General features: G+C 35.7%; 1 protein-coding gene and 1 long non-coding RNA gene across 2 annotated transcripts in view; one reads left to right on the top strand and one right to left on the bottom strand.

The window, feature by feature from the left end:
* The window catches only part of Dhc36C (Dynein heavy chain at 36C), a 52,714-nt gene that overhangs the window by 26,022 nt on the left and 2,049 nt on the right, over window positions 1–24,643 (bottom strand). The window contains exons 6-48 of the mRNA XM_089710096.1: window positions 24,303–24,494; window positions 24,096–24,224; window positions 23,723–23,970; window positions 23,168–23,389; window positions 22,893–22,974; window positions 22,627–22,751; window positions 22,261–22,438; window positions 22,037–22,158; window positions 21,521–21,805; window positions 21,324–21,446; window positions 21,100–21,253; window positions 20,666–20,892; window positions 19,777–19,921; window positions 19,290–19,418; window positions 18,944–19,106; window positions 18,712–18,827; window positions 18,406–18,565; window positions 18,066–18,202; window positions 17,311–17,541; window positions 16,447–16,612; window positions 16,093–16,238; window positions 15,304–15,429; window positions 14,956–15,078; window positions 14,589–14,749; window positions 13,714–13,885; window positions 13,162–13,344; window positions 12,340–12,471; window positions 12,115–12,228; window positions 11,890–11,997; window positions 11,514–11,711; window positions 11,151–11,274; window positions 8,483–8,658; window positions 7,773–7,924; window positions 7,199–7,346; window positions 6,446–6,658; window positions 5,595–5,767; window positions 4,651–4,792; window positions 4,006–4,119; window positions 3,638–3,748; window positions 2,179–2,367; window positions 1,678–1,907; window positions 1,210–1,435; window positions 685–867 (exon numbers count right to left, since the gene is read on the bottom strand). Of these exons, the coding sequence (XP_089566222.1) occupies window positions 685–867; window positions 1,210–1,435; window positions 1,678–1,907; window positions 2,179–2,367; window positions 3,638–3,748; window positions 4,006–4,119; window positions 4,651–4,792; window positions 5,595–5,767; window positions 6,446–6,658; window positions 7,199–7,346; window positions 7,773–7,924; window positions 8,483–8,658; window positions 11,151–11,274; window positions 11,514–11,711; window positions 11,890–11,997; window positions 12,115–12,228; window positions 12,340–12,471; window positions 13,162–13,344; window positions 13,714–13,885; window positions 14,589–14,749; window positions 14,956–15,078; window positions 15,304–15,429; window positions 16,093–16,238; window positions 16,447–16,612; window positions 17,311–17,541; window positions 18,066–18,202; window positions 18,406–18,565; window positions 18,712–18,827; window positions 18,944–19,106; window positions 19,290–19,418; window positions 19,777–19,921; window positions 20,666–20,892; window positions 21,100–21,253; window positions 21,324–21,446; window positions 21,521–21,805; window positions 22,037–22,158; window positions 22,261–22,438; window positions 22,627–22,751; window positions 22,893–22,974; window positions 23,168–23,389; window positions 23,723–23,970; window positions 24,096–24,224; window positions 24,303–24,494 (6,978 nt within the window). The remainder of the gene's footprint in view (window positions 1–684; window positions 868–1,209; window positions 1,436–1,677; window positions 1,908–2,178; window positions 2,368–3,637; window positions 3,749–4,005; window positions 4,120–4,650; window positions 4,793–5,594; window positions 5,768–6,445; window positions 6,659–7,198; window positions 7,347–7,772; window positions 7,925–8,482; window positions 8,659–11,150; window positions 11,275–11,513; window positions 11,712–11,889; window positions 11,998–12,114; window positions 12,229–12,339; window positions 12,472–13,161; window positions 13,345–13,713; window positions 13,886–14,588; window positions 14,750–14,955; window positions 15,079–15,303; window positions 15,430–16,092; window positions 16,239–16,446; window positions 16,613–17,310; window positions 17,542–18,065; window positions 18,203–18,405; window positions 18,566–18,711; window positions 18,828–18,943; window positions 19,107–19,289; window positions 19,419–19,776; window positions 19,922–20,665; window positions 20,893–21,099; window positions 21,254–21,323; window positions 21,447–21,520; window positions 21,806–22,036; window positions 22,159–22,260; window positions 22,439–22,626; window positions 22,752–22,892; window positions 22,975–23,167; window positions 23,390–23,722; window positions 23,971–24,095; window positions 24,225–24,302; window positions 24,495–24,643) is intronic.
* On the top strand, window positions 8,844–9,531 carry LOC149490257 (uncharacterized). The gene is made up of 2 exons (XR_016316456.1): window positions 8,844–9,225; window positions 9,271–9,531. It is a non-coding gene; the product is annotated as an uncharacterized LOC149490257 (long non-coding RNA).

The raw sequence follows: 24,643 nt of genomic DNA on the forward strand, positions 1-24,643 counted from the left end.
GTATTGCGCCTTCCACCATACCATCCAGAACTCAACCCAATAGAGTTACTATGGGGCATAATTAAAGGGAAAGTAGCATCACAAAATGTGAACTATAACTTGAAAACTGTGGAAGCATTATTTAGAAAGGAAGCAAATGCTATTAGTCTGGATATGTTTAGTGACGTTTGGAGAAAGACCGAGAGAGACCGCGAGAACATGAGGAAAAATATATTCAATTAGAACCAAAAGTAGATAATTACACTGACTCATTTATTCTCCTCCTTTTCTAATGGGTTTCATCCTACTACTATTTTTTTTAGGTTTTTATCATTTTGGAAGGGATTAGCCCTGGTGTATGTTGGGAGTGAGCGCACGTGTTATTTGTATTGTTTTTATGACCTGAAATTTAATTATTATTTGATAATTGAATAATTATTAATACTTTTATCTAATTGATTATTATTAGAATAAATATTTAACTTCATCAATTGATTTACTTTTAAATTATAATTTTACAGGTAAATTATGAGAGCTTTCATAATTATATTTGCATATATTTATCTACAACGCACCCATTTTACAATTCAAGTCTAAAATGAAACTAGAGTCGCATTTATTTTTGAACATACTGTAAGTGAAATTGCATAAGTGTGAGTACTGTGAACATGCCAGCTTTCCTTAATTGACCGATACGTATCGTACCTTCAATATACAAATGGCTTCCATCACCAGTTTGATGCCTCTCGGCGGACTCTTCATAGTCTTAATGAAAGTAATGTCTTGTGGAGTTAGCGTATCGAGTGCTGCGAGTGCACTATTTAGGATCGGCATTGCCTCCGCTAGGTCAGCGTCACACTCGTCTTTTATGCCTTGCGCTTCACGGGCCTGAACACGTAGTTATTGTTAAAGTTGGTGATGAGTCAAGTTTTAATGTTAGATAATTTTCTTTTTAAGTTGACACAATATTAGTATTACGTGAAAAAATGTTGCGTCAAAAACCTTTATTTGAAGCAGAAAGCCAATTATTGTCTGACTAAATTATAATGAGAGAAATAATACACAGATGTAATTAAAACTTAAGTATGAGTTATTTTTTCAGAGAAAATACAAACAATTCCAAAAATATTGCAATTTTCACTTTTTATTATCGACTTTAAAATCTTTACCTCATGATAGAGTATAACAAGTTAAATTACAGTCCTAATTGATGAAAGCTCAATGTTTTACTTGTTCCTCAGCAGCAGCTTGATCCATCAGCACTTCAGCTTCAACCAAAGCGACACCTTCCTTCTCTTTCTCCACTTTAGCAGTTGTTTCAGCGACCGCTGCTGCTCCAGCTGCTAATTTCGGCTGCAGCACTTCTAGCGCTTGTTGTAAAGCGGCTACGGATTTTGCAGCTATTGCTAATTGATCCAGACCAGTGATGTAGCGCTTTTCGCCTGTTAGTAATTCTCTGTGAACATGAAAATATAAACAATGAACAGTTTTCAGACTATTGAGAGTTCATAAGAATAATTTGTATTTAAACCGAAAAAAAAAACGTTAATAGGAAATGCTGTATTTGAAATAAATTGTCAAAGGTCAAGTCGAAACTCGAAACTCAAATATCATTCGCCAACAGTTATTTCCTCATTGGGAATTCAACATCTAAAATGTAAAACAAAATGCTACAGTACAAAAAGAACAAAAACTCACGTCCTCTTCTTCCCCAGCAGCGATTTGAACATATTAATTAGTTCCAAGTACGCCGTGGGCGTGACGTAGTTGTATCGTTTCAATCTCAACAAAAACTCTCTCGTAAGTTCCTGTGTGTCCGTGTGGAATATCTGGCAGAGCTTGATAGCTGTTTCTCGCTCGAGGTCAGTCAGTTCTACGTCTTTCAAGAAACGGGTGGCCACTGCGAGCAATGCGTCTGGAGGCCATTCCTAAAAATGATGTTTTTTTCGATTAAATGAATTTCAGACGTCTACGTCACATTAATTTACATAAGAGCAATTGTTAAATTATCAAGCATCTGCAATGCATATCTGAAGCGGTAAGAAAAACGTTCCTAGTTTTAGCATTAGCACTTATGTACGATATTCAATGCTAGAAAGCTAACAGAATGTATTATTGGAAATTTAATGGTATAACGTTTTGTAATATAAAACAAAACACTAAAAAGTGTTGAAATGCCAAAAAAATTATATTCGTCACCTGAAACCAGTCGATGGTGCAGCAGTTGACCAGCGAGGGGAACTTGCGGATGCGCGTGCGCAGCGAGGTGCCGGCGGGCGACATGGCCAGCACGATGTGCAGCTGGTCGCGCACGATCGACACAAAGTAGGCGTACAGCGCCGTCGGGCTGCCGTCCGTCTGCAGCGACTTGTCGCGCTGCCGGTCTATCTGATGGGATACACTCCAACTCAAACGGTTTGTTAATAGATGTGTTCACGTCAGACGCGTATCGTTGATCACGTCAGACGTGTATCGTTGTTCATGTCTAACGTGTAGATGTGTAGTGTTCATGTCAGATGTGTAGTGTTGTTCATGTGAGGTGTGTAGTTTTGTTCATGTGAGATGTGTAGTGATGTTCATGTGAGACGTGTAGTGATGTTTATGTCAGATGCGTAGTGTTATTCATGACAGTACGGCGTACTGTTGTTTGCGTCTGACGTGTACTGTTATTCGCGTCAGAGGTGTATTGTTGTTCGGGTCATACGTGTGTTACTACTACTGTTTTTCATTTAAACAAACATATGCAATATCGGCTTTATTTGCAGAATCGTTGCAACGCCATAAAGCTTTATTTCAGGAAGGTTTAATAAAAAACTAATATCTTTCAGAATACAGACGATTCTCCGAAAGTGAATTTTCTTTAAAAAATTTACTTAATAATAATATTTCATAATCAAACTTGAAACATAAATATAGTAACTTCACATACAGAAAAATACAAAAAATCTTGAAACTCAATATCTTGCCATTTCTTGGTACGTGAAGCATCCGGCGGCACTGTACGCGTACTTCGTGTCAATAGAAACTTACATCACACTATTCACACGAAGTGCGCGTAGTGCTAACGGATATTTCTTCGACGGGGGAAAATTCTCGTAGCAGGAATTCTTCGTTTCGTTTTCCAGAAGTTTCATAAATTACATGGATACTACTTATACTGTATATTCGTTTACAAGCGTTCTGTTAAAAACATAACATTTAGCTAAATTTATAATGTTACTAGTTAATAGTTAAGATTTACACAAAGTTATTATCTTTCCGTTCACATAGAATGAAATTTGGTTGAAAAAATTCCTTCAAACAAAACAGAATAGCAGAATTAAATAAACGTAGGTTTTATGATATCTACGGAATAATCACTTTTACGTAAAACTTCTTAAATATTCTTTCTACAGAACTCACTCGAATAAATAAAGCTTAAATTTTAACAATCACAATACTCGCTAAAATATTTGCTCATTGAAAAATATTGCGATATTTCTTTTCGAGAACACATTTTACGGGCCAAATGAACTGTGTTATCAATGCTCCATATTTCCAGGCTCGTGACTGCTATTTCTAAGATATTTGCAGTCTTACTTCGACATATATTTATTTCTATATATAACACAAAGAATGTAATATAGAAAAACATAAAATATATATAACAAACACGTACCACTCTCATTTTCTCGCACAATTCTGCCTTTTCGTCCGCTCCAAATATGTTCGGTACTTCACCTGAATTCAACATATTGTTCACATCTTCCAAGAAACCTTCTTCTTTAATCTGAATAAAAAAGAAAATAATTTTACGTATTCGACATTTTAATTAGAAAAAGCAGTCATCATCGCTCTAGAAAAAAAAAAACAGTTTTCAATTAATGTTTTCCATAAAGACAATAAATATCAAAAGTAGAAAAAAGTCTCAATATATAATTAATGTTTTCCGATTGAATTAATATTTTCCACTAAGGCCTGTAAATGTACTACTTAATTTTCTATTATAATATTTTCACATCCTTTAAAATAAACATGCGAGCGCACCTGTGATTCAATAAACAAGAACACCATGTGTAAGTCCGGAGTGCTAGATTTCCGTAGGAGCGTTTTCAAGTCCTCCCTCCATTCTGTTTTACCGTATGTTCGACTCATTTCCACCTGCATGATTATAATTTTATATTTTTAAATTATAAAAATCTAAATACAACCCAGATAAAATTAAATGAATAAAGCTTCCATTGGGTATTTATTTGTACCAACAACGCTCTCCGATTCCAAACTAATAAACAACAAATCAATGTCAGTCCTGAAATTGGACATAGTACTACATCAATGTGAAAGGTGTAGAATACAAAATGCATGGTGAGTGATGAGCGAACTGTATGATGTAGCGTGTTAAAAGCCAATGTCAAAACTATAGAGCGCAGAGTTACATGGTAAACAGTATATGGTACAGTACAGGGTACAAGATACGTATGGTACAGAGTAAATTTTTCATGTGTATTTTTTGTCGTTCTTTTTTACTGCGAATGATGCTACATGATGGTGCAGGCATATGTTTGGAGAGTGTAGGGTATATGGTATATGGTACATGATTCAATGTACACGGTACTAGTTGAATGGTTTAAGGTATAAGCTACAAGCTACACGTCACACGCTACCCCACCAGATCCCACTTTACCCACCCACCTGAAACAGATCATACTCGTTGATATGCGCGGCGAGGCGTGTGAGCGACTGTCTGCCCGAGCCGCCGAGCCCCACGAGCAGCGCGTGCGACCGCGGTTGTGTGAGCACGCGGCAAATGCGCGACACGTGCTCGATTGCAAACCTGACGTACGGAATTACTTATTTACTTACTTACTTACCGGACTAGATTGTGGTCAAGCGTCTCCCTATCGTGCGTAGATAGCCATCAAACTCAAAAGTGAAAGTAAAAATAAAAATAACTGCGTTAAAAAAGCAGACTTCAAAAAATGGAAAGTGTAAAATAATAATAAAGATCAAGAGATCAAAGATAATAAAGATCAATTTATTACTATCTATTATTTAGATGTGCTCCTGTCTGTCCCTCCTTTTTTTGAAGTCATTAAAAGAAAGTTATGCTACACTTGCCTCTTATACCACCAGAAAATAGAACGCTTATAACATTAAATAAATATATTCCTATTCTATATGCGATAAAATCACATTTACAGCAACTATAATAATTGCACCATCCACTTTATTCCGTCAACACAAACACACGAGCGAGTGTAATGGAAAATGTATGTAAATATCGACAGATTTATTTATTTGACGATACCGATCGGCTAGCTTTATGCAGCTCACGTATTCGACGAGGTTTCGGTTGTAGCTTTTTGAAAAAAAGTTTCAGAACTTTTGTTTCGTTTTCACCAAAGGGGAATTTAGATTATATTTATCCTAAATGTTACGTATCCAGATTCCTGCTATTTTTTGTTTTGATAGTCATCAAAAACGAAACATTTTATGTACCTACAGTGATAAATTTTTCTTCTTACCTCGCAAAAAACACTAGTATTGTCTTAAGTATATAAAATAAGTTATATTGAGACATTACAGAGGAATAAGACAAGGAAACATAATATGTTCAGACTGAAATTTTATCATACCTGAAAAGTACAAGGTTCATAGGTTTTTTGGACATATTATTGAACTCAACGAGGAAAGCGTCGACGGTCGAATTCAAGTGTTCCATATTTGTTGTCTCCATATAAAATCTCGTGTCCACTTTTGGGTTGGCGAAATCGCAGTATATCAGGTTGCGAAGATGCAGATCTGTTATCTGTTGAACATTAGGATTTATAAGATAAAGTCCTACATCGTGCTGCACATAAAGTTCTGAGATTAATTAAACACCGATAGATTGTTCTGAAAGTTTTAATCACAACTAACTCACCATTGTTCCATGGGCTACTCTTTCCCATCATTTTCAATATAAATCTACCAGTTCAGTTTTAAGAAACCAGTCATTTGAAATAATGTCATCCCGTCAATTGAAGTCATCAGTAGAATATATTTACATTTCATTTTACCACAGCCGCTTGTCGAATACAAGCCGGTGGTATACCAATATACCATCCTATGCAATGACTGCCTCATCCTTAACGAACGGCTCTACAGCTGTCTGTTCTTACCTTCTCAATAGGGTTCGTCAGGAGACGCGAAAGCACCTTATAAAAATCATCATTCAAGTTATTCTTGGTAGCTTCCTGTAAACACGTAAAGAGCTTTTTCTACCACTACTCCCACCTACCTTTTCATTGGGATTCACCAGTAGCCTTGTCAACATCTTATCGAAGTCATCATTCAGGTTGTTTTTGGTAGCTTTCCGTAGACACGTGGCGAACCACTGTCTATTGCGCTCTTCCACCAGTCACTCGTGTACCCACAGACACTTGTCTTATACAACACCTGAATCACCTTAAACAAGCAACTTTTCATACCACCTCCTCTCACCTACCTTTTCATTAGGGCTTGTCAATAGCCTTGAGAGCATCTTATCAAAGTCATCATTCAGGTTATTTTTCGTAGCTTCTCGTAAGCACGTGACGAGCCATTGCCTATCGCGTTCTTCCACCAGGCGGTCAGAGAACACGCGTAAGCACTCATGTACCCATAGCCGTTTGATGGATTGCAAGTCTGGGGTCACTTCTGGCACGGATAGAAGAACACCCTGTACGTTTGTATGGTAAGATAAATCTTAGGTAGTTTTATTAGAGTTATAGGTAGTTCTGTATTGAGAGCAGGATGGTTTGTCTTATGTGACGAGTAAACGTAACTTGGTAATAAGAGTGGGATGCCCTAATATTTGTGTAAATACTGTTGAGTTGGATATTAACACTAAGCTATCCTGTAACATGTTGTTAGTTTCGGTAAATCTTACACGAGCGGATAGTCAGACATATTGTGATGATTCAGATTCGTTTGGTTGTTTATTAGCAAAAGTACACATTGTCACAGTTAATTATCAAAATTTTAATATTTTGCTCTATACTATAATTTACTGAGCTCTTTTCTGTAATAGAAACAAATCCACAGATGTTCTCACAACATCAGTTTGAAAGAAGCACGTTAACATGCACATAAATTATAACAAGTTTAAATCTCGCAAGCTAAATTGTTACAAAGAAAACCGCGAGAGAAACCGGCAAATTAGCATAAAATCTAAACAAATCGCGCGTAATTTGCGGTACAAAGTTATTACTGCACGTACCAGGATGACTCTGGAGAAATCTCGCAGATTGAACGTGTAATGCGACTTGGAGGGCGTCGGCAGCAGGTTGAGCCGGCACTGCTTGTACACTTCCAGTGTGCCGGCCACTATCTCGTCGATGCACGGGTCGAACTCTTTTGAAAAACCCCTATGAAAAAGATATTTAAAAAAAATCTCAAATAATTTATGTATTAAGACGTACTATTTTAAATAAAATAAGTTGTTTTGCCTGCTACGAATTTTGTTTTATTGGTGTTCCGGATTTTTTAAATATTTTTTTTTGACATGAAACTGCTTTAAGCGCGTTGAGAGTAAAATTTGAAGGTCGCGTCATGGCAATACCGTCACGTCATGGAGTAAGGCGACGATTTTAATATCTTAGAATCTTGCTAAAGAAGTTTCACTTCTGACACGTGTAATCGGTACACACGCTCCTTTTTATCATCCTAAACCAAGCAGCGACAAATTCAACAAATAAAACATCTGTGAAATCCGTTGAGCCTTTCATGAGTTATTAAAAAAGACTACAACGTTTCGATATTTTATATGTACATAATAAAGTACACAATCCAACCTAGTGTCAAGATGCCACAACATAATCCTGCCGAAGATAACTTGCAGAGTTTCGTCGTCAAACTCGTCGATGCAGAAGAACGAAAAGTGTCGCGAGAACCGCGGCGTCACCAACTTCGCACCGGGCGTCGGCTTACCCATTGCACACATAAACTGGAACAAAAGTTGCATGATGTTGTTTTTGATAAAAATTGATATAAATACAGCTAAAAGCTTAAAATTAATATGTATTATTTTTATTATTTAAATATTTTATTTTCATAAAAATTACTACTTCTAGAAAGGTTTCTTTTACTTCTTAATACATTAATATCTTATAGACAATAAAAAAAACTATTTTAATTAAGTAATTTAAGAGAATATTCCAGGTGAACAAAGCGAAACCTATAACTATCTATGTAATGTAGATATACATAATATATCTGTTTATCAATGAATTGTGATTAGCGCTGCGGGCCAGTGGGCGCTAGTGTATGTATTTGTGTATGGTACGTGTTTTTTTTGTGTGTACCATTACCAGTACCGTACCTGCACACGCTATAAAAAAAATACACATATACACACGCCTATGCACGTCGATGAGTTACTTAGCAATGTCAATCAGTGAGCGCTATATAGTGTGTGTGTGTTCGTAATTGATAGTTTTGTGTACACATCGATGCAGTGTTTAGTGAGCGCTAGTGTGTGTATGTATGTGTGCGTGTGGTATACCTGCACGTCAATAAGGTGCATGGCGACGTTGGTCTTGCGGTCGTACCACAGGCCGAGGTCGATGCCCTGCCGCAGCACCTCGATGGGCGGCTGCGCGCCGTACGTCTCCGCCTGCGGCATGCTCACGTCGTCCACGAACACCACGCAGTGGCACCCGATCGGGGGACCGAACACGCCTTGCATGGCATATGATATTCGTTAGAGGTGATCGGACAAACTCACAGAAAAAATATAACACAGCACATATTATTTGTTAGAGGAGAGCAGACGGAAATATCCTAGTATTAACACCATGCAGTAACACCCGATTGTGGGGCCGAACACGCCCTAAGGCATCGCATAATATGATATTCGTTATAGGTATATTAAGAAGAGCTGGAACGTCAACACATTTACACATTGCACATGTTAGGCCGGGAGATACTGACACAAAATTTCGGGTCATTTGTAACAGGATGGCTGTCTAGAGGGGTCTTAGTACGCAATGACAAAAAGAAAAATGATGGTCAGAACGCTGGTACCGGCGGACTAGTCGCGTGGGCGTTAGTCACACTCGTCGGATAAATAGCGAAAGTCCAACGATTTGTAACACAAAAATTTTAGAATTTACCGATAGCCCTTAAAAAAGATGTAGGCGGTAGTGTCATGCCATACTTTTACGATGTGACTTACAGTCCGCCATACCGACGTGAATGCGTTGATTTAAAAAAAACAATTCAACCATTTGTACCGGGCTCACTTTTGTGTCAAAAATTTAAATAAATAAATAAATCTAAATTTTGTGTCAGTATCTCCCGGCCTATGTATGTGTCATATTTTGCAATTGTTTATAAATACAGGGTGATGTAATTGGTGTAGTACGAATATCTAAAAATCTATGAAGAATTTTGTGATACAGTAAATGGAAGAATTATAGACTATTTTACAGTATTTAATAAAATCATTTAATTTTTTGTTCATTTTCATTAGAAAATATGTCAATTTTTCTCACTAAGGTGGAAATTTGGATGATAAGGATCTTGTTAGAAAAATATAAATTTTGACTAAAATCGGCATTTTTTATTTCAAAAATCAAATTACTAATTAATCAGAGTTATCACTAGACATCGGATTATATGCATTTGCATATTTGCATATGCAAATGCATAAAACTCTCTAATTAAGGCGTTAGTGCATATTTTAGCCTTTTTCCCCAATCGTGCATATTTCGTTAAGTAGCGGGAGTTTTGATTGGTCGACTAACCTTTAGTAGCCAATCAGAACGCTCAGCGAGTAAACAAACCCTATTTTGGCATGGTAAAATGGCAAAAAATTACAAAATGGGCTCCATTTTAAGTAAATTTTGAGCCATTCAAAATAGGGCTAGATTACCCTTTTGGGGCTAAAAACTTAAAACACGGGTTGAATTCCAAAAAAGGGCTAGATTTAGCCCGGAAAGGTCTAAGGTGGCAACACTGGGCTCGCGGGTGACAAACGTCACAAATTTGCGCTCGAAAATTTGGTAAAAATGCTTAATTGTATATTGGCACAAAAACTATACTTAATTTCAAGAAAATTTCAATGTTTTGTACAATCTTTGATTTAAATATATAAAAATAATAAAGGTTTTTTGATTTTTTATTGTGCATATTTTAGGCATATCAGTCGTTTTTAGTGCATATTTCGGCCTTTTTTAGTGCATATTTGCATGCATACTTTGGCATTTTGTTAGTGCATATAATCCGATGTCTAGTTATCACATTATTAAAAAAACGCCCGTTATTTAAATCATTATCAAAACAACCATCCGTGTGTTGGGAGTAAGCGCACGTGTTATTTGTATTGTTTTTATGACCTGAAATTTAATTATTATTTGATAATTGAATGATTACTAATACTTTTATCCAATTGATTATTATTAGAATAAATAATTAACTTCATCAATTGATTTACTTTTAAATTATAATTTTACAGGTAAATTATGAGAGCTTTCATAAGTATGTAATTATATTTGCATATATTTATCTACAACGCACCCATTTTACAATTCAAGTCTAAAATGAAACTAGAGTCGCATTTATTTTTGAACATACTGTAAGTGAAATTGCATAAGTGTGAGTACTGTGAACATGCCAGCTTTCCTTAATTGACCGATAGAGGCGATCGGACAAACTCACAGAAAAAACGTAGCACAGCACATATTATTTGTTAGAGGAGAGCAAACGGAAATATCCTAGTATTAACACCATGAAGTAACACCAGTTTTACTGAATGTTTAATCCATGTTGTGTCCATAGTTCCATGCTATTAAAATTATGAAATATCTAAAGCTCTACATTTTTGATTTCAACCTTAAATTCATCAATTCGTAATGGTTACTGACTTCGGCAAAGAACCTACATCATTTTGGATCTAAAATTTAAAACACCATAAAAGCAACGTTGTTGAATAAAAAATAATGTGAAAATGACCAAACAATTTTTGAGCAATAGCACCTTAAGCTCCTCGGAGCAATTTTTCAAACAGCAGTGACACTTGTTATAATATTAGCATGAATAAAATTCATCCGCGCACAAGCGGCACTAATATGAGTTAACGTATCTATGTCAGTGCCATTTTTCAAAAGATATACAAGAAGCTTGTACCGTATAAATCTTACGTAATATGGTAAAAATAAATAAATCCAAACCTTTCCTTCTCTTGTCCAGTTTTCCCATGATTATATCTTGGGTTTGGTTGCAATTGGTTTGGGCAGAAAACGCCATTATAAGAGCTTTGTACACTCTGGTGTCCACTCTTTTCACAAGAAAATCCTGCAACATTATCATTTTTTGTACTCTATAGCACTAGTACACAAAAATACTTCCATAAGTATTGTATAATTCGTTACAATATGAAAAATAAGTAAAATAAAGAATGAGCCCCATACCTAACACCAAATTCCCTATTAGACAAGCATCAGCTCGAAGCAGAGGCTCGAGATATTATGAAATATGCCTAAATCCTGATCATTAATAAGCACCTAATTTCTATACCCTCGTGTTTCACTCACAATAATATACGAAGACTTCCCCGTCCCAGTGGGTCCAACCATCATCACCGCTTTGTGATGAGTGACGAGCAACTTGAACAGCGCCAAGTATCTCACACTGTCCAGGGTTGTCACCAGGATCTGGTTAGGTGGAGTGTCTCTACTGATGGGAGGTGCGGAAACCACGTCATCTTGCCACGGCTTCCATTTTCCTTTACCCTGGAAATTTCTTTTGTTGATGATAACTTTCCGATTCGTTATTAGTATGGTAATTGATGTTCATAAGTAAACACCATTTTTATGCCAAAGAAAAAATTACAAAAGTTGAATTTTTCAATATCACTTCTACATATGACAAATCATATTCATTCATATTTTGAACTTTTAGCTAAAATACCTCTTTTATGAAACGATAATCATATACAAGTCCTTCTTTTGGCAAAGAGAATATGTACTGCTTCTCTGGTTTCGGTATCTCTCGGGGATAATTCAACGCTTCTATGACCTAAAACGTAAAGTTTTTATTAAAAATTATTGCTCTTTCTAGCTTAAATATTAATGTATAAAATAATGTAATTTAAAAATATGTATATTCAAGCAGATGTAAAAGTAACAACAGTACCTTTTCAGGAAATTCCTTTTCGAGCAATCCGCGGAACATCATATCAAACTTTGGACGACTATTTGCTTCCAAAGTGGCTCCAATTGACCAAATACACGAGAAGAAAAAGACACCCTAAGAATAATATTTTATTTAAAAAGTACATAAAAGGGAACAAATCAGACACAATATAAAATATTTAATACTTCAATATTGGTTTAAAATGGCTAGGATTTAAATAAATACCTCGAGTTGAGCTCGCACGTCGAGATCTGAGATCTGCTCCATATATTTGTCATCGTTGAAGTCATCCATAAATGTGTCGAATAAATTCATACACGCCACCACTAAATTCGACCGAGATGTCACGTACATTTGCTATGGAATGAAAATGAATAACATATCAGGAATACAATACCTATATCATAGGTCAATAGATAATATACTGAACCTAATATACTGGATTTGGTATTGCAATCAATACCAAAATAAAATTGAAGGTTTGTGAATAGGGCATTTTTACATTTCAATTTTATAAAATTACTAGCGGTCCGCCCCGGCTTCGCCCGTGGTACATGTTTACGTTTTCTCTACATAAGAACCATCCTCGTACTTCAAGGAATATAATAAAAAAAAAGAATTATCGAAATCGGTTCAGCCGTTCTCGAGTTATGCGCTTGCCAACACATTTTGCGATTCATTTTTATATAAAACTAGCGGTCCGCCCCGGCTTCGCCCGTGGTACACATATTTACGTTTTCTCTACATAAAAACCATCCTCGTACTTCAAGGAATATAATAAAAAAAGAATTATCGAAATCGGTTCAGCCGTTCTCGAGTTATGCGCTTACCAACACATTTTGCGATTCATTTTTATATATAAGATCATGTATCATGAGTGTGTTCGTTCTTTTCAACTTTTACGTGTTCGTGTGTATCGTGTGTCACGTGTATCGTGTGTCGTGTGTATCGTGTGTCGTGTGTATCGTGTGTCATGTGTATCGTGTGTCATGTGTATCGTGTGTCATGTGTATCGTGTGTCGTGTGTATCCCTCCCCCCCCCCTCACCTTCACCAGGCCCGAGTACTCAACGAGCCAGAGCAGCGGCGACAGGAAGCGCGTGAACAGCGCGCGCACCACGTTGCGGCTGAAGCCGTGCAGAGCGCGCGGGAGCGTGTTCAGCCACGACTCCAGCAGGCACTTCCAGCCGAGACCTTTGGGCTCCATGTATATCATGCCGCAGCGGGACACCTGGTGGTCAGATGACTCTCGTATTTGTAGTAAACATTCGTTAAATGACAAAGTTTTGTTGCTAAAAACATATTTTAAAAACAAGTTTAAAATGTACCAGAGTTTTAAAGAGAATTGTCGATGTAATAAAAATAAAAAACAATAAACATTCGCAACTTAATAAAGTTCGATATTTCCTAAAACGAGCGTTCTTTTTAGGACATTATGCCCTTAATTTTTATAACTTTGTGTCTAATGTCAAGATATATCTGTAAAAATACACAAAGGATTGATTACAATATTTTTGCGTAAAGTGAGCATTCATTCTTTGTTTATTCTCTACTCTATGTTGCTTTAAAATTTTAAAAAATTCTTTTATTAAGGTCTTACCGTAGCCGGCGAGGCCGCTTCCAAGTCCATCGGCTCGAACATCAAGTTGGTGGTAGGCGCCAGCTGAATGATCTCGCCGCTCATGAGGCACAACTTCTTGTTGTCATCCAGCACTGTGTTCAAGTTCTCGATCCAGATCGCGTCCACTGGACCGTCGAAGACTAACCATTTTCTAAGGAGTTACAATTTTGGGCACAATAAGTTATAATATTTATTTTTTTTATTATTTAGCCCAAGTATAATTTTCTGTATCAGCAATCAGGGATGTTAATACAAATAAAGCTACACTTTTTACTTTGTATTTTTTGATGAATAATGAAAGTAGAAATTAAAAGCGTTTATTTAGAGGAGAAAAGGACACATGTGACAATGTTGAGAAATAAAGTTTCAGCTAACAAAAATTTTCAACCAATTTAATCTAGCAGATGGATTGCCGTTTAGGCCTTAATGGTTGTTGTTCGAAAGTTCTATTGTCGGGTACGACGAAGAAAATCCAATTAAACGCTATTTAGGTTTAGTCGCCACATGGTTAATGCACAACTTTAGACCAGTGAAACGTAAAGTGGTCTAAATTAATGGATTTTAGTTTTTACAATAATTTTATTGAATTTGATTGATTATAAGTAGCATTTTTTCACTAGCTCTAACGGAATTGTTATATTACAAAGCAGAATATTCTGCTTATTCATATGAATTTTCCATTTTGCCAAGCAACATAGATCAAACCAATAACGCCATTCTTTAAAGATATTCAATAAAGTATTATCAAACAGCTTGACGTGATCTAATTGGGGGTTTATCACCGTCAATTCTACTGCGTTCTCAATTAAATCCTACAATTGACTTACCTAGACTGACATAGACCACAACATTACCTATTATTATTAGTAGAGACAGCAAACGCGCGATAGCTAACGGCCAGTATCCCGTCCGACCATTCGTGAGATACCGGGTCGAACTGCCCGTACAGTTGGCCCATGGTAATCGACTTGGGGTTTATCACCGTCCATTCTACTGCGTTTTCTTCCATTAGACCCTGTAATAAGGTCATTATTTTTTGGCAGAGGACTAACACCGAGATAATAATAGGCATTTCTTGAGGCTAAATAGTCCTGAACAGAAATCACCATCGAAACGTTGGGAGCAAACTGTAATGTAGTCAAAGATCGAGAGCAAAAATGATGGAAAATCAAACTAATTGTCAATTCAGGCCACAATAATATATAAAATTTCTATTATTACCTTTTCAGACACTAAAGCCAATGCATGTCCTAGCGCGTGGTAGCATTTTGTTTTGCCCGAGAACGGAAGTCCCACCAACATCAGCCCGTGGCGGACAAGTATCATCTCGTATAGTTGCAGTACCTACATATTTTAACAGATTTTACAGAAATCAGGAAATGAGCGAATAAAATTCAAATTAAATACTTAAAATTGCCAAAAAATATTGTAAGGATCCTAGGAATATTATATGAACAAACTTCGTTCATGTTAGTAAAATTAAAATCAATGGTACAAAAATAACTTCAACTATAACAAAACCCACTTGTGCCATTATATCTACCAACTCCAACCTTCCATCATACATACCTTCTCCACAAAGAAGTCATTAGCCTGCAAGTTGAGCGGGCCGCAAACTTCGCGTAAACACGCCACGAGGTGCGGCAAACCAGCTTGTGGTAGAGGCAAGCCGGGGAACAGGTCACCGATTATACCCTGAGTATATATTTGTGGTCAAAGCTATTGGAATGGTATCGTTTATAGGCATTAGATAGCGAATGAAAACTGAACATGTAAATGCGAAAAACAGAAAAGGATAACGCCTATATTGACTGACTGCTGAAAAGTGGATACAAAAAACGTTAGGAATCATAAGTCATCAATTCTTTTAAGAATTGATGACTTATCAAAAAAGTACCGCTGTATCTTTCGATTCTTCATATTAATAGTATAGAATGTTAAAGATAATAATAATGTTCTTTAACATTCTATTTAATTACAATAGTATTTAAAGGGCACAACACATTTCTACACCCACATTTCATCAGTATACTTATTTAAGTCCATGGCCCGACCAAGAACAAATTTATTGCGCTCTGGGCACAATTCCAAAGTCTTGTCTGACTGATGAATTCCTCATTAGAGCACCCAATAACAACCGAATTCGACATGGGACTTGGACCCTTGCCTTTGAATGTTTTACTTGTATGTGATACGCCAACAATGCGTTAACAGATTCATTAAATACATTTCATATAGGTACTTTATAACCAATTATAATTCTATAAAATATTGTTACGTGATATTTTTTTTACAAATATGTGCGAAAAGGATGAATACAGTAAAAATTATTTTGCTGAAAATTAAAATAAAGCTTACCATAAACAATGGCACGTCGTGTTCCAAGAACTTGGGCAAATTGACGTCCTTAATTGACCGTAGCAGGATGACATCTTCATCTTCATCAGGATAACGCAGTTTCAAAGCACCGGCTGCTCTTAATACAGATTTTACTGCACGCATTCCTATTTTAACGTTTTCACGTATTAGTATTTGCGTAAATTTAAGTCCCAGTCCCATCCCCTAAGATCCCAATAGACATAGAACTTATGATAATTAGAAAACATTAAATAATTACGAACAAACTAGCACACTGCAGCCAAAAGTACAAATAAAATCTAAAACCAAAAAATATAACAGTTACAATTATTTAAACATTCTAGGTATACTCACCATAATCGTAATGACTCTGCGAGGATAATTGTTCAGAGCACAGCCGGTACGTAGCGACGATTTTCACAGCGAGGGGCTTAGCGTTCAAATAGCCAAAGGCGTAAAGTTCGATTTCAGATATTAACACATAATCCGGCACCATCATGGCCACTGAGCGGAATAGCGCCTGTGAAATAAAACCTTGGATTAATTGCTATATCCCCTTTCTAGTATGATTGTATAAACATTTATCAAGATCGTCCATCTGGTTTTTGGTGACTAAATTTTATTTGAATATTAAGTGACATCGATTAAGACGACGACTTTCAACCAAGTAAACATATTTGGAATTTTATTTCATCATGAAATATTGATAAAATTTTAGTTCTGCATATTCTGAACAAATTCACCAACCTTCAAATTATCCGGCAGTTCTGACCGTACCGTATACCCTGGATTCATAGTTATGCCACCGCAACGAAGCTATATCCCGATATGTCTCTATGTGGCGATACTAACCTTTAAATTATCCGGTAGTTCTGACCGTCCCGCATAACCAGGGTTCATAGTGATAAACACCGCACAGCTCTTGTCCAGGTGCAGTAGAGTGCCCTCAAACAGCAGTTCAGTAGCTCCCGAGTTAATACCGCGCTGTATGGACAGGATCTGTTGCGCCACTACTGATAGCACTTCCAGGTCGATGCGGTTGAACTTGTCGAGATATGTGGTCCAGACCATAAGCTGCATAAGGCTAGACCTTGATCGCGACAAAATACCAACCTTTAAGTTATCGGGCAGTTCTGACCGTCCCGCATACCCTGGATTCATAGTTATGCCACCGCTACGAAGCTATATCCCGATATGTCTCTATGTCGCGATACTAACCTTTAAATTATCCGGTAGTTCTGACCGTCCCGCATAACCAGGGTTCATAGTGATAAACACCGCACAGCTCTTGTCCAGGTGCAGCAGAGTGCCCTCAAACAACAGTTCAGTAGCTCCCGAGTTAATACCGCGTTGTATGGACAGGATCTGTTGCGCCACTACTGATAGCACTTCGAGATCGATGCGGTTGAACTCGTCGAAGCAGGACCAAGCACCGCAAGATGCGAGACCCTGATTGAAAAGTTAAATTATGGAAAATTAACGGCAAGCAATCTATTTGCGTATGCCTACGTTTGATGGAGTAAATAACAAAAAAAATGTGTGCGTGTACACACGTAAGAAGTGAAACTTCTTTATAACCTTATTTTTCAAAAAATAATTTACTATATGCAACTTGACAGAAATACGTCGAATCACGCGTGGTAGGGATAAGAAAAAGATGGCGCGTAACGGAAAAATATCACGCGTAACGAAAACATGTTACACTAAATTTTTTTCCAACCCCGTTTCACTTCAAAAAAAAATTGTCATCAATGACACTGAATATACTGCAAGTCAAAAGATACACAAAAATGAGATGAGTAAAAAAGGTAGTTTGTGTATTGGAGAAAAGTACCAAAACTTCAAGTGTCTTTATCTAATCTTTTTCTTTATAAAATCATTCAAAGCTTTTTAGTTTAATTTATTACTAATGAACACATAACAAAAGATTTATACAATAAGCATAAATTATCTGATTCGTTTGTAAATCGTACCTTGAAGAATTTCCCAAGTGCAATGTAATCCAGACCATCGGAACAGTTGAACACTACACATTGTTTAGCGACTGCTTTAGCCAAATCTTTCGTAGTTTCTGTCTTTCCAGTTCCCGCTGGCCCTTCTGGTGCTCCACCTTCAAAAACAAACATTTTCAGCATATTTTCAAGAAATTGATAATACTTTATAATTTATGTATATGAATTAAATTCTAAAATGGTCAGCTCTACGCATTGGTTACCTACCTCAACAAAGACCTCTTTCATTCTTTTTAGGATATCTTTTGCAACCAAAACATACATCGCATATAAAATTTCACCCATCTCTAAAAAAACTTACCAAGATTAAGATGCAAGGCTCCAAACAGCGTCCTAAAGCACCGATCAGTGAGCGGCGTCACCACTAGTCTTCCTGTGTTACCGAGATATTCATAACCATACATGAGTTGGGAGTTTATCATTCTTGTTGCTATCTGCCAACTTAGGTCTTCTTCTTGTTCCTGCCAAATTTAATTGATGATAATTACATGTTCTATAAAATAAATTTACTTTGTTCTAATTGCACACAAAGAAAATTGTATGAATTATAGTCAAATTTTAAAATATCACACAGAAAATTAAAATTAAGCAATAGGAAGTGACTTACCTCCCAGTAATACCTAATTTGAGATAGCCAATTAAAGTCATTATCAGTTTGCACGTTGAATTCTATGAGCTCCATTAACACATCTCTTGCATGCACATCCAATACTACTAAAGCACCTGAAATATGAAATTTTATTATGGACCTACTACTTCACTACTTTAACCTAGTACACCCAAAAAATAAGTCCCTGAAAAATATCCCTGTTAACAGGTTTGAGACAATAATAGCTTACCCAATGTTATCCTGTTCTGCAAACTCAGTTCACCTCTGACCAAGTCGACAATCTTGGAAATTTGGTAGTTACACTTATCCCAATAAGCCCTCATGGCCGGTATACTGATGTGGATAGCTTCCGTTACTTCGGACGTCCAGAATGTCATCGCTATACATTGTACCTGATTTGATATGATTCGTTTTAAGTTTTATTGGACTTACTGCACTTATGGAAAATGTCGTATTAACATGAGTGTTAATACGACATTTACGTACAAATTACATATTGGTAAAGTTTTCGCATTTTACATCAAAATTTCGAATAAAGACAAAATCTAGTATTATTGAAAAAGGAAACAACTCACAGCCTGTCCCGGCCAGATCAACACCCAATTCTCCCTTGGCCGTTTCAAGTAATCATCGTACGATAACGCCACTACGTGATGTACAGACGATTTCATTGCTATCTCCAGCTCTAACAACCATTTCTCCACCTAAATCATGTTAAAAGAAAACAATTTATATCATTTGAATATTTAGAGAGAGCTATTTATTGAAAAAAATATTTTGGTAACGCATTTTTATGTGGTTAATGAGCGATCTTCGTGGAAGAAATTAACAAAAGTTGGTGTATTTAGAGTGTAGGGCGTTTTCAATTTTAATATTATGGCATTAAGATTTTGGTTTCGAAGATGGATAATTATAATAAATGTGGATTAGAGAAATATGAGAAAAAAAGTTGAAAATTTAAGAAGTACCTACCATACATTGTTCATATACTACCATTTAATTATCTAATAATATACACATTTAATTTTCATTATAAAAAACAAAAAATAATTCAAAACCCACTTGTCCCCTAGCCGCAGCGGTATTGATAGTGATAGTGAGCTCCACGATCTCTCCCTCGGAAGAGCGCATGTGAGTCACCACCATGTCTTCGGTAAACGATAGTTTCGCTATGCCCTCGAAACACTTCTTGAGGTGCGGTTGGACACTATAATTTCATCGATGCTTATGTTTTCATATATTAAAGTAGAACAAAACTTAAATTACATTTCAGTAAACTTTGACGAGCATATTTCTTATACATATTTATTTTTTTTGCATTTCATTAAATTTGTCTTCCTACAAATAATGTTAGCGATAAGGCCGTCCTTTGCTGTTTCTGTTAAGTCTTGTCTTTATTGTATGTATTTATTTTCAAAGCAATAAAACATTTTCATTATAATTGTTCATACATTAATGTCATTCATTTATTCATAATGTATGAACAATTATAATGAAAATGAATTACGATATTATTGTGAATATCGTCTTACATTTTCTTACAAAAAAAGCTATTCAGAGGTGAACGCTAAATACAATTTCAATGAAAAATAAACTTTTAACTTCAGTTCTAAGTGCTTCCATCAACAGTGCAAGAAAAGAAAAAGTAATCTTTTGTGTAAATTTTAGAGTTGAAAGGCTTCTCTGACATTTAAAGCGTACCTACTCTATGTTTGAAAAGCTTAGCTCGAATTTATAGCAATAAGTTGGAACGTACCTTTCTCTACACTTATCAACTTTTAAAGGCATTAACGTAAAGAGAAATGAAATAAGTGATTTCATAAATGTAGGAAACTAGCATGATTTTATAGAAAATTTTTCAAAACGAAATGGAATAATGGATGACTTTTGTGGTAATTATTCCTACATACAAAATAGACCTAAAAACAAAAAATATTCTATCTATACCCACCGCATAGGATCTTTTGTTTCGGATAGAATTTCTAGCAGCTCATCATTGGATAAGAAGAAGAATCTCGGGAAGTACAAGCGCTTCTTTTCAAGATACGCGTTAAGACCACGTTGGACCATCTCCAAGAGATTATTGGATTTCTTAAGTCTGTCCAACATTTTCTCGATGGTTATAACGTCAAGTACACGCGGTTCCGTGAAAGCTGCTTTCATAATTTCTCGCCACATCTATGATTAAACAAAAATAAAATTACAAAACTACCTCTAAATTATTTTTATGTATATTGTGGTAACGTCAATAATTTAAATTACTACATATTTCATTTTAAGTAGTATACCATCATCATTTTATAACCATACTAATGTCATTGACAGTCATCATAATTTTTCTAATTTCTATTAACCATTGAACATTCCGATTTCTTTTGTCATTACCTTATCAACAGCACTGAATCTTCTTCCCTCCTCAGGAATTTGCTGCTGAATATCAGGCGAAGAGAATATAGGCTCCAAGTACATCCACGTAGCTTGAACTTTCAGCCATTCGTCCAATATCTCCTGAAGTAACACTAACTTCCCTTCCCAGTCACTAATAAAAAAGAAATATTTTAGGGGATGTTCAAATATTAATAAAGTAGGATATCTTTAAGTTGGCTTACATAATAGTCTCTTCAAATGGTTTTATATACGGTGAGTTTTTCATCGTCTGTGTTTTGACAATATGGTCATCCAGTAAAAGCTGAATTTCGTCCACACTCGATAGAATATAAGTGCCAGTGTCCCTAAAATATAACAACTCATTGGCAAATAGTATTATATACAAGTAAAAATAAGAAAAAATCGAATAATCACTGACTTATAAGGCAGGATATCGAATTTAAGGTCCGCCCATTCCTTCATCATCTTATCCAAAGCTTTTTCCAGGTTATTTTCTTTAGTTGCGGCTTCAGAAATGCTCTCAAACTTCTCAATATAGTCCACTAGATTGAAATCAATCACTTTCTCTAGTGACAATTCCTCATCAACTACTATTGGGAAGCCAACAATTTCTGATACTTTCTCCCAATGGCGAGGTTTCATACCCGGATTACCGAGAGTATTTATTATGGGCATGTGAGTCTTGAAATCTTCCATTTTCTGCCTGAAGTTTAAAATTTTATTTTACATTTTTACGTATCAAAACCAATATGAGCTTACAGGATTTACGTATGAAGTTTTTTCTTTTTGCAATTTCATAAATTGCAGTATGATGAACTATCTCATCGATAAAACTTTCCGAGAAATGACAAAATAATTATTTATAATAAATATTACTACTTAAAGAGTTTCAAAATAAGTATTTTTAAAAGGAAATAAAGTTTTTATTTCTCACCGAACTGATTGAGCAAGTTGAAACGTAGCAGGACTTTCTTGGAAAGACTTTTCCAATTTGTAAACAATTTTATAATAATAACCAACATCGCCTTCAATATCCTCTGGGTCGTAGCTACCCACCTAAATAAAATATTATTTTAAAATGAATACTTTCTTATTTAAAACACAATAATATGCTCTACCTACTCTACATGGAAATTATATTCAAAATATTTAAATTACCCTAGATTTCATCCAATTATTATACTTTTCAAGGAAATCATAGCCAGCGTCGAATAATTTCTTGAAGGGCACAAGTCTATCGTATACAGCTTTTCTCTTGGGATACTGCGACACTTCCCAGCCAAATGATGTTTCCTCTTCGTTGAACTGATCGATCTTTACCAATGCATTAGCTAACCTAACATCAAAATTATTGTGTTAAAACTGTGAAGTATAATTATGTTACTGCATTCACTCTTTAAAAAAAATCGCTACAAAAATAAAATACCCAAAAAATAATGCCGAAAAATTCAAGGTATATTTTTGCACGAATCTCCAATATCCAATTTAACCTGAAATTGTGGTAATATATTATAAAAATCTAACTTTTCATCAAGGCGCCGCGCACGGGTAACGTATTTGGGCAATTCGTTGATATCGCCCCAATATTGCAGTTCGTTGCATTGCTCCTCGAATATATCGAGATCTTCGATAAACTTGGCGATGCGGACCTGTTCATTCAAATGTAAACAGTTATATCGGAATATCAATTTATATACGATTTTATTCGTAAAAGTTAAAATTTATTTCAGTTTAAAATATTACCAAACCACTAACAATACACAAATCACATAGAAAACAGATAAACTTACTTTTAATAGCTCTTGATATTCTATCTTCTTTTGATCGCATATCACTTTACACTCCTCTGTTACTCCTGGCATTCTTCCATACCTGACAATCATAAATTATACCTATTCAAAACAGTAAACCCAAACAATACTATAAACAATTTATTATTATATCGTAACGCTGAAAACATTAGAAATATATACCTCTGAAAGAATTACAAAGGAAAATGATGTAACTACTACAAGTGCCAAGAAAATCATGGCTAAACTTCCAACCCATTTGTACCTATACCCACCAATGGAAAGTCTGATTATTCGCCTTCATCTCTAACGGTGTGAACGTAGTATAGTCCCCGAGGAAGATAATATACCGCAGTACATTTCTCAACTTGTCTTCCATTTCGTCTAACAGAATGTCCTCTACTTTCTTGCAATAGGCTATAAGGTCCATAAGAGCGGCTGTATCGGGTGGTGGAGTTAGCAGGGTTGTGGCTATGGTGGAGTACTCGTCGTATATGCTGTTGATTTGGGATAAAGTGGGGCTATAGTACGTATTGTAGTGAATATTTGGTTATTTATGCTTGAACAAATTGAGGGTAGATGTGAAAAATATTTTTTATGGTATAGAAGAGTAGATAATTCATGATATTTTTCTCTTATTTTTGATTTTTATCAAAATAAAAATTGTGGAGAAAGTATTTGTAATAATGTACTTTGCTAGTTTTCTTAACTAATACAATTTTAAGGCGCACAAATAATTTGAAATAATGTAAAATCATAAGTATTTAATCGAGATTGAAAGCAGGTGCGAAAATAATTATACGTATATTTTCAAAAATAATGATGCTAACGATCTTATCATATTCTGGTAATCCTCCGTCATTCTTCTCAACAGAGTATTAGCTAATCTTGTAGCAGCTCCCTTCAAGGAAGTGATCAAATCCCCTCTCTGCATACGAAACATGCCGATCGTGATCGTGCCTTCCAACTTGGATGGTATTTCCCGCGCCAAGTTAACAAATTTCACCGCTTCTTCGCAGTATTCCTCAAAAGTTTTCTCGGGTATCGATTTTATGAAGCTCTCTACTTTTGCTGCTGACTGTAACACACATGTTACGTACGTTAGGAAACATTATTTTTGTCAGTATTAATTGATATTTAAGAACAAAGAGAGCAAATGAGTTTCGCAATCATAGTACCCGCATACAGAAAGCTGGAGCTTACCTCCCCATTAAGTAAGCAGACGTAATCATCAAAATCCTGAACGCGCAATTCAGGGCCTATTCTCTGCTCATTAATTAAATCTGCTATCTTCTTTTTGTAATCTTCAACTAAATCATTATCTATGACTGGCTGAAAATTGAAACCAAAGAGAAATTATCCAGTGATATAAAATGCAAACACGAAGTTTATTTTGAAATGTGAACTAACCCGTAATGTAACCCTACTTGTAATCACGTAATCCTGATACAACAGAGTTTCCAAGCGAGGGGACTGCCGACAAGCGTCTATTATGAAATCGTACAAAAGACAAAGCTGATCTCTAAATTGCTTAAAGGAAGGCTCAAATTGTATGGCATCATCTTGAAATGCTAAATTAACAACGAATCCCTGATTCATGCCCTGAAAATAAATCAAATTGAATGGCAAAGAATTCCTTTCCGAATATCTGGAAAATTCTGAAATCTTGTATAAAAATTTCGAGCAGCTCTCTTGGATCTTTAAAAATTATACGAAATTTCAAAATTATTCCAATTTTTATTAAAATTGTA

The sequence above is a fragment of the Colias philodice genome, chromosome 2 (genome assembly GCF_061535455.1).
Source record: "Colias philodice isolate Cphi_HAF_F1 chromosome 2, ilColPhil1 Martin Lab GWU primary, whole genome shotgun sequence".
Classification (NCBI taxonomy): Eukaryota; Metazoa; Arthropoda; class Insecta; order Lepidoptera; family Pieridae; genus Colias; species Colias philodice.